Source organism: Triticum aestivum, chromosome 2A (assembly GCF_018294505.1).
Source record: "Triticum aestivum cultivar Chinese Spring chromosome 2A, IWGSC CS RefSeq v2.1, whole genome shotgun sequence".
In the NCBI taxonomy this organism is placed as follows: domain Eukaryota; kingdom Viridiplantae; phylum Streptophyta; class Magnoliopsida; order Poales; family Poaceae; genus Triticum; species Triticum aestivum.
Window position 1 is genome coordinate 726,565,287 of NC_057797.1, and position 9,995 is coordinate 726,575,281.

The 9,995-nt window shown below is 49.7% G+C and overlaps 1 protein-coding gene across 1 annotated transcript; it reads left to right on the plus strand.

Annotated features, from left to right (window-relative positions):
- Positions 1 to 5,434: 5,434 nt before the first annotated feature.
- LOC123186239 (uncharacterized) lies at positions 5,435 to 8,586 on the plus strand. Its single transcript, XM_044598024.1, has 8 exons — positions 5,435 to 5,808; positions 6,282 to 6,901; positions 7,005 to 7,215; positions 7,330 to 7,406; positions 7,533 to 7,590; positions 7,732 to 7,792; positions 7,943 to 8,012; positions 8,126 to 8,586. The coding sequence occupies exons 1-8, from the start codon at positions 5,799 to 5,801 to the stop codon at positions 8,375 to 8,377; spliced, it is 1,359 nt and encodes a 452-aa protein (XP_044453959.1). The 5' UTR covers positions 5,435 to 5,798; the 3' UTR covers positions 8,378 to 8,586.
- Positions 8,587 to 9,995: the final 1,409 nt, after the last annotated feature.

The window sequence follows — 9,995 nt, forward strand, 5'->3', positions numbered from 1 at the left end:
AGTAGTCATCATGACTCAGCCTGGACGAAACGGTCCGGTCCGCCGGTCCGGCTCGCGGCCCGCTCGGACTGACCAGGCTCGGTCCTGGCCCGGCATAAAATCTAGCCGGTCCGGGCCCTGCAAACGAGACCGAAAATCCCTCGGTCCGGTCCGGTGAAAGCTCGGTCCGACCGAGCGGACCGACGAGCACGAGCTATGGCATGGCCAGGGCGTGGCGGGGGCATGTCTGGACGAGGCGGGGGCGTGGCGGGAGCGTGCCTAGGACGTGGCAGGGGCGTGGCGAGGGTGTGTCGAGGTCGCGGCCGGCGCGTGGCGAGCGCGTGGCCAGAGCTGCATGGCGGGCGCGTCGGTCGTGCGCTGGTCAGCGCCGCCGTCGTTCATCCGCGCGGCCACCTGCCTCCCTGACGCTGGCAAGCATGTCTAGTGGATGCGCCATGCTCAGATCTATTACCTGGAAGGTAGAAATTGAAGCAGGAGGCCCTACACCGCTGTTGTACACCGGTCGTCGTGCACCGGCCGCCGTGCCAGATTCTTCGTCGCTGTTGCTGCCTGAGCTCTGCCTGGCCGCCGTGCAGTCCACCTTGAGTCAAAGAAGTCGCCGGACACCACCACGACAGGCCCCGCTGCGTCCAGCGCCCTCCCCGCGTCGCCGTGCTCCGGCGCGAGCTCTGGGGTGACCACCGGCCGGTCCAAACGAGCCGCTCGGTCCGGCTCGGGCTTCCGTCGCTGCGGTCCGGTCCCTGAAAACAAGACCGCGACGCTGCTCGGTCCGGTCCGGTCCGGACCGCCGACGGCCGGTCCAAACGACGGCTCGGTCAGGGACCGGACCGGCCCGGACCGTGTCCACCCTGAATCATGACGTCGTGTACTGTATGGCCGGTTGATGCCGGCGATGACGAGAAGCGCGCGCACACACACAAACCCCTCGCCAATTTATAAAGCCAGAACCAATCAACCAAGGCCAACTAGCTGATGGCGACGGCCGAGATGCCATGCCCCCGAGAAGCATTTGGGAAACATGGCCCCTGCCAAATCCGGCAAGCAGATAATGATGCAGAGCTAACCCAGGGTTGACACTTGACAACCCATCCGACACCTGTAAGCTGCGAACCGCACTACCACCACTAGTATACTACCCTCTTGCTTAATGTGGATCGATCGAGGCAGCGACGGCAGATCCAAAGAAGCAATAAAGAGAGAGAGCAGGGTTTCGGGGGGGCAATGAGCCGCGATCAGGGCCGCGCCATGGCCCTTGAGGCCTTGAGGAGCTGGGCATCTCTTCTCCTACCTCTTGCGCCCCTGCGGAAAGGCTATATACATATACATACATATCCGGATGAGATTCTTCTGCCTTTCTCTAATCCATTCCACGTTGGACGCGGGCAGGTCCACATCTCAACTCGCATAGACATCGTCGCCCATCGATCGATCGACCGATCGGGCCTCCCGAATCTTCTCGTTTTTTACCTTTTCTGGCCTGTGGAGATCTTCAACCATTTGGCGCACGCGACCGAAGATAGTATAAGCGCGTTCATACTTTGCCAAATGCAGCGGACTTGACATGTGTGTGCGCTCATCCGAGAAAATTGGGATGGCGTTTGGACGTAGAGAGTTGCGTGGTGATGTTATGCAAGGGGCAGTGCCAACCTCCGTGTTAAGCGTGGTCTTGCAAGATTGTAAGAACGTTGTTTTCCCTTTTAACTAATATACAACTCTCTATTTTCGAAAAACAAAAAATCCGGATGGCGTTTAATTTGAGCGTTTTTTCCATCCAAGAGTGATGGCATTAGTTTGAGCTTCGTTTGGTAGTTTCAGTGCCTCACACTCTGGCAAGCTGTGTGTTGTTGGGTGTGACCGGGACAAACAACTTAGACCTTGGTTTCTCATTCTGCTGTCTCGCCAGGAAGATTACAAGGATGGAAAGCTGGCGGCTGGCCGGTGCTCAACAAACACCTGCAATCCCTTTTGAACGGCTGAGTGGCCAGCACCAGTGGATTCCTCAATGGTGCTTTGTCTTTATCATGGTTACTTTGTCTTGATCGATTATTTTTTTTGTGCCAAAAAAGTTTGTCTTCACAATGCAGTTTAGAGATATCCTTTTCTTTGTGAACGTAGAGATCTCTTGCATTTCAAACAAGGTTGAGAATACTGCCTCCAGGGATAGCTTTTTGTCTACATGCAATATTTTTCGATAAGGGGCGCTTTATTACATAAAAGGTTTAAGCATTACACCCGGCCTTTGCATACTAAGATGCACACAGCCAAACAAAGTCATCTCTCAGAACAAAATATGTAGAGTATGTATAACGCCTAAACCGGAGGGGGGCAATCCTAAGATCGTGCTGCCATCCATGCAATATAGGGAATAATCATTTCTTTTTGTGGAAAGGTCGATGATCATATATTAGATAAAATCAACCGTTACAAGAACTTCATTACAAGAATAAGCTTGAAGAAGTCAGCACCGTTTTCGATTCTGCATCCACTGCCGGCAATGTTTTAAATAGCGGGCTATGAAAAATAGCGGCAGGCCTCCAAATCAGCTATAGCAGGTTATTTGTGAAGGCGACCATTTAGCGGTGCCCTGATGAAAAGGCTATAGCGGACTATAGCGGAGCTATGGCCGGCTATTTAAAACTATGACTGCCGGTACACCGTGAGCAAAACTCGTTGTCCCCTCTGGTCCTCCTTCTCAACCGAGCAATCTTGTTGAAACCTAGGAGCTTGAAGCAGTAGCGGCCAGGAAGTTGTCGATGTAGACCAAAAGACCCCGACGATCATCATTTGGACAAGTTCCATCCTATAGAAGTTGCCATTGAGGAGGGACAGAAGGTCATCCCAACTCCTGCCAACAGAAGAGGGGGACCCAAACCTTGCAAGTTCCCCAACGGAGCCCATCTGGCTGAACTTCATTGGACGGAGAAGGAACCGAAGAAAAAAACAGGCAATGACATCATCCCCTTTGTAGGGCGTCATTGATCACCTAGACAAAAAGAAGATGAAAATGAGTCCCAAGATCAAGCCCTGACTGAAGATACACATGCCCTCTGCCGATGCCAAATGACATCGTCAGAACAAGGACAGGACGTGAAGAATTTAAACCTCGTCACCCATGCATGGGGCTATCACCTCACCACCGATAACCAGGCATCTAGGCCTAACCTTGGCTAAAAACTAGGGAGACCAAAGGCTATAGAGACAACCCAAACTAGAGTCCCCCTCCCCACCCACCTGGCCAGTAGCGGCGGCCTAAGAAGGAACCCTAGCTACCTTTGTTCTTGTGTGAGGAGTACATGTTCGTTTCGAGGTAGAGGAGGTACTCATCTATTTAATATAGAGGATAATCATGTTAGTGAGAATTATCAAGGTTGCATCATCATCTTATATTGGGTCCAAGCACTCTATTTTTTGGAAGGAAGAATAATTGAGAACAATCATGGGTGCAGGCAATGCTATGACATAACATGCAAAAAAACTATTCGATAACCATTTGTGTCATGTATATTGTTGCCGTACTATTTTTTTTATCTGCTGCCTTTTTTGTGTAAATCATCGATGGATTTTTATGTGTTGTCATTAAATATCATGAACTACATCCATATGAATACACATTTCTCTAGAACTCCTAAGTTTCTTAACAGACAAAAAAATAAAGTTCAATAATCAACCATGAAGTGAAATGCACAGTTGATCGAATAAAGCAGACGTGGGCTCCACGGAGTCCGGGAGTTTTTAACCTTAAATAACCTAAAAAAATGTATATCAATATGTGAAGAATGTGCATATATGTTCCATGAGTATATATTTTTTAAGTTGGGGATTAAGCAAAAAAAGAGACAAATGTGTGGACGCAAAATAGATTTACTATTTTGCCTATGATGAATTCAAATATTTTTATTTTTGTGTAGGCTACAAATTAATATATATTTTGAAAGGGCGAATTAATGTATTTTAAACAAAATTTTGCAGAGATATAGAACACTTCTATATGTATGTGTTGAAAAGTTCATTTGTTTACTTTTTAAAATGCATTTCATTTTTATTTTTAAAATATTGTGGAGCCCCAAGTTGCACTCTACTATGACAACTTTTAGACATACACTAAGTATGTACAATTATGCTAGCAAGGGCTGCACTCTACTATGACAAATATATATATTTAGACCAATTAAAATGAAGCATCACTTACGTATGTGGTAACCGTGCCAGACTTTTCAGCTCCATCTTAACGGTTGAGCTATGAGCCTCACCGTTGAAATTCATTCACTCGTGACTGAATTTCACCTCCTTGAACTAGATTCCTCTCATATCTATCTCCTTGGTTAACACACTATGGCCCAAGATATGTTTGGAGATTGCTTTGGTTTGGTTTGGTTTGCAAAGTGCATTGTTGATATGTTTTTATTTTAACCATAAAAACTCCATATACATCTATGTTACTTCGTGACAACACATAAAACTCCACGTATGTTCATTTTGGAACCTTAAAAATCTGAAAATAGATGCATATACAAACATGAATATGCACATACAATTTTGAATGAGTGTATATTTTAAGTTGTGGGCTACGCAAAAAACAAAATTATGTGGACCACAAACAGATTTACTATTTCCTATTATGGATCCATAAAATTGTTTTATGTGTAGGTTACAAATTAATGTATTCTTTTAATAAAACTTTACAGAAGCATACACGCCTATATGTATATGTTGAAAGGGGAAAATATCATATACTGTTTTTCTTTAAATTTTTTAACATTTTGATTTATTTTATTAATATTGGAGCCCCATGGAGCCTAGGAGCCGAATTGCACTCTACTATGCCAAACTTGTAGATATGCACTATGTGTACTATGCCAACAAGACTTTACACTCTTCTACAATAAAGATATTTTGGACCAACTAGAATCAAGCATCACTCAAGTATGTGGTGTGCAACTAGCTATAGTATGTTTCCTAAAGGCTACTACAGTAAACCAAATGAGAAACAAAAAAGGTGTCTTCTTCGACGGTGACCGGAACAAAGGAGACGAAAGCATGAGTCGATCGATCTCACCGCATCAGTAAGAACAAAACACATTTAGCTTTTGGCTATCGCGCATTTTTTGCGTTGCGTAAATCACCGTGTTATTTTCGGTGTGTAATAATTCCGTCCCTTTCGTCGCCGCGGCTCTCGTAATTTACTTGTATGATTCAGATGCGTACGACACGGGTGCACATCACATCCAAGAAAAGGTTCCTGGTCTTGCTGTCCATTCGATCGTCCCTTGTTGGGATTTCAAAAGACAAAAGCAGCACTAAGAAGGTTTCAACATAGGGAAATTTGAAGGTGGATGGATGAGATAGACGCTGATGTGCGGTGACCGTGAGGGGAGGGCCAGAGCTAGCAATGCAAGGAGATGGAATGTGGGAGAGGGCGAAACCTCCAAAGTGGCCGATTGTCCTCTACTCCCTTGTCTGGCATGCCACACCGCAATACATATCTCTCCCTCTTTGCATCTTTATATTCCTGTCAGGGTTGCCCCCATTAGGAACCCCCCACCCAGAGAGCAGCTAGCTCATCATATTCCATTTGGGATGAGAAAAAGGAGCCACCTCCGCACCCACTCCTCCTTCCCAATTCTCCTCCAGATTCCAATCCTTCCTCCGGATACACCGTGAACTTGGACATATATTTTCGTATATAGAGAGAGGGATAGATCGATAGTTTTTTGTAGCTTGCAGCAGGAAGTTTCCATGGCTCGTGGCGGTGTGAATATGTGCTCAGGTTGCAATTAGCTGCTGCTGCTGGTTATCATATGCGTACGGGTAAGGAAACTATTCCCTTGTTCCAACTTGCATTGCCGTGCTTTCCTTGCTTCCTTTCTCCGGCTGCCATAGCTCCTCGATCGTCGTCGTCGCGTCCGCGGCGGCGGCGACGGCTGGAACGTTGGCGATTCCGAAGATTTTGGGTGTGCCCATCGGCGAATTATTCCAATCGTGTTGCGTGCCACGCCTCCGGGGAATCTAGGCCGGTGGTGCTATGCTGCTGTGCATCGATTCCGGTCGAACCTAGCTTGCACTTGTTGCGGCAGCTTCCGCCATATTTAAGCGCCCGCGGTCGCGCTAATCTTCCTTCCCCCCTCCAAATCTCGTCCCAATCTCCTCGCGAAACAATTCTTGATGTTTTCAGGTCGACATCGCATAATGTTCGATGCACCATGCATGCATGCTGTCTGTGCAACGGCGAAATTAAGCCATGGATTAATGGTGCTGTTTTTGGTATTTGATTGTTTGCTCAGTTAACACTGGAGCTTCGAAGAATCAGGCCAAGAAGATTAGGCTGCACGACCGCTACTGCGACGGGATGATGCCGCTGTGCAACCCGAGCTCCGAGGCGAGGCAGCTTTCCGCGTCCTCCACCGGGCTCCAGACGTCGAACCAGGAACTGTTCATGAGTTCCGGGTTTCAGCAACAGCAGCAGCAGCACCACGGCGAGGCTGGCACCGGGTGGCCGCGCGAGGAGTACTACGCGGCGCCGCAGAGGTCGGCGTTCGCGCAGCGCTGCGTCGGCTCAAGCACGGCGGCGTTCTACGCGGCCGAGCACCTGCTCGGCATCGGGCAGTTCGACGGCGCTCCCCTCGGGATGCTCCCGCCGGCGGCGACGATGATGCCAGAGGTGGCGGCCAGGACGCGGCCGGAGAGCGGCGACATGTACATGTCGCACGAGCTCGACCCGGTGATGCTCCGCGCGGACCAGTCGCCGTCAGTGAGGACGTACTACGTGCGGCCGCAGCAGCGGCGGGACCCGGTGGAGCTCGAGCTGCCACTGCCACTGCCGCAACCGCAGCAGCAAGAAAGCGCGCACCATGGCCTGTTCGGCAACCCTCCGGCCATCAAACCGCACTCGTTCTCGCCCCATGTAAGTGAGCTACAGTACACGCAGGCAGCCATGGATGGATAGATCCTTCGGTCCCTGCAAGCTCTCTTGATGGTGATTGACGTTCCATCCGAAATCTCTGAAGGTCCCGTCGATGGAGGCGCCGAGCAGCAGCAGCTTGCTGAGCCAGATGGAGAGCCACCTGTCCGCCAGGAGCAGAGCCGGCGCGCCAGCGACCCCCACCGGCACCGGCAGCGTGTCAGCACCTCCGGCGCCGAGCAAGACGCGGATCCGGTGGACGCCGGAGCTGCACGAGCGGTTCGTGGACTGCGTGAGCAAGCTCGGCGGCGCGGACAGTGCGTACTTTACTATTCTTGATTGATCCAAGAAAAACAACTCCTACTTGCTGTGATCGATCGTGCCGACGCGTGGAGGCCATTATACAATTTCTCACGGCGTCAAACTTGCAGGGGCGACCCCGAAGGGGATCCTGAAGCTGATGAACTCGGACGGCCTCACCATCTACCACATCAAGAGCCACCTCCAGGTACAACGACTGGCTTGTGTCTGCAGTAATAATTCCCAACTTGTTACTACTCCTGTTCATAGCTAGGAAGTTTTATTTCGATCCAAGTTACAGTAGTTAATTTCATTCTCCGTCTGTCGACCACAGAAATACCGGATGGCCAAGTACATGCCGGCACCATCTTCGTCGTCGTCGTCGTCCGAAGGTACCACCACCATACTTGATCTACCCATCACGTCACCGTTCAGTTCGTTTGTTGCCATCGGCCTCCATGCATGCATCCTACCGGGCAGCGACACATGTGCTCACCGGTAACTCATCCATCCTGTCCCTTGTCGAATCGCAGGGAAGCAGCACGAGAGGAGGGCCGCCGGAAGCGACACCCAGCATGAACTGGACCCGAAAACGTATCTTTCTTTCTACTAATCTCTACTAGCTTTTCCCCCTCTCAACCCATGTGTTTGCTCCTGATGTGTCATGCATAACATACACACACTAGTAGTACATATATTGCCACTAAGCACTGCTGACGACGACGATGCCGATTCTTTGTGCAGTGGGATGCACATCACGGAAGCACTCCGCGTCCAGCTCGACGTGCAGCGCCGCCTCCACGAGCAGCTCGAGGTGCCGTCCCACTCCCACACACACATAGCACCAGGAGGAAATTAGCTAGGCCGTATGATTTGCCTAGTGACGCTAGCTGTTGCTTTTGGTGCGTGCGTACGTGTGTGATGCAGATACAGCGGAAGCTGCAGGTGAGGATCGAGGAGCAGGGCAAGAGGCTGCAGAAGATGTTCGAGGACCAGCTCAAGGTCAGCGGCAACACCGCGCCGGCCGCGGGCCCGGACGTCGTCCTCTTCCCGGCCGCGGCGGAGACGCCGAGCGAGCAAGAGGAGGATACCATGTTCGTCGATGTCATCGACGATGACGACGAGGTGCAGATAATCTCCGTCGCCAGCGGCAGCTATGACGACGACTTAGCCTTGTAAAAACTGCAGATGCTCTGTAGTGACCTAGGCCTTTGATTCGGCAAATGTTGTTTGTTACTACTAGTTTTCTCTTTCTTTTTTTTCTTTCTTACGGTGGTGATGTTGTAGGTTTCAATGTCTATAACAACGATGGCTGTGTGCATTGATCGATGCAGAGGTCAGGGTCTTACTTATTTTCGAGAGATAAAAAGGGCATCATTCTAGCTGAGAAACTAGAGAAGTGTCTCTTATCTATTTTCCACAAGTTCATCGAAAACTCTCCCAAGTTCATGGAATGTTACCTTTCTCGTGAATGCGCAAAGAATTACGTATCTTTTCGTTGATAGGTATAAAAGAGAACAGTAGCAACATAGAGGGGGAGGGGTCGAATGCTACCACCTGGGACCCATGGGTGTTCTGAATGTTTCTCAGTTGCTGTTTCGTCAGAGTTTTACAACTTGCTCAAACCGGAAAGCAGGACAAGTTTTATAGAGGCTTTGGTCTAGTCAGCTCGTCTCAGCGCAGTTAACAGATAGCACCTAGAGAGCAAATGGCAATACTGTACAAGGGAAATGCAGAGCAGATGAACCTGCCACGCCAACTTGTAAAACTGGATTGTCTACTTGACGTCTCCAATTCAATTCTTCTGTTCGTTTCTGATGTGGTAGGTAGCTAGGCCGTCGACAGAGGACAACAAGCCCACTATTATTAGAGAATTAAGTAGCTCGAGTTGGGGATTATCTCTCCTTTACAAAACAAAATAAAAAAAGAGGTTCATTTTGACTTTACGACTTTCCTGCAAGCGGCTCTAATTTCAAATTGAAGTGAACAGTTGAGAAACACTAAAATATACTAACGAGATGCCCCTGCTTTTCCTATCTCATTACTTTCATCTGATGTATAGCATTGACCCAGAAATAGCAACACAAGTGAGCGCGCACGCACGCACATGCGGTAAGGGCATCTCCAACGCGGATCCTCAAACAACCCATATAAATCTGGATCGCGTGGTCTGGACGTGTTATGTCATCCAACGCGGTTCGAATGTCATTTTTCTCGCAAACCGAAGACAAATAGGGGATCGAAGGGGGTTGCGGATGTCCGGACTGCTGTCACGCTCGCGTCTGACCGTCCTGGCCTATCAAAAAAAACCACCCGCCTCTCCCACACTTTTCTTTCGATGCACGCGCCGCATCAATGCTAGCCCAAAACACGCAACGACCAGCACTGATGCAGCGATGCGACAGGACGGGAGGGCGGCGCTGACTGACATGACCTCTCGAGAGCCGTCGCTTCAATGCGGACGCACCTTCCCGAGAAACCAAGTCTGGCCGTTGTGCCGCATTGAAGCGGTTGACCGTCCTTTCGCATGGCTTGGCCGAGGCTTTATAAGCTGTGCTTCCGGCACTGATCACATCGCAATCTCTCCGCTCTTCCTCCTCCTCCTCCCCTCCTCGCCCCTCTTCCTCCATAACTCCGACAATGGGCAACTCGTGGGCCTCGGCGTCGGCAGGCGGTGGCTCCAGGATGGGCTCTGAAAGATCGTGGCGACGCTTGTTGGAAATATGCCCTAGAGGCAATAATAAATTGGTTATTATTATATTTCCTTGTTCATGATAATAGTTTATTATCCATGCTA

Coding starts and splice junctions, on each gene's coding strand:
- LOC123186239 (XM_044598024.1), top strand. Junction 6,902..7,004: donor CGCACTCGTTCTCGCCCCAT/GTAAGTGAGCTA, acceptor AAATCTCTGAAG/GTCCCGTCGATGGAGGCGCC. Junction 7,793..7,942: donor CATGAACTGGACCCGAAAAC/GTATCTTTCTTT, acceptor TTCTTTGTGCAG/TGGGATGCACATCACGGAAG.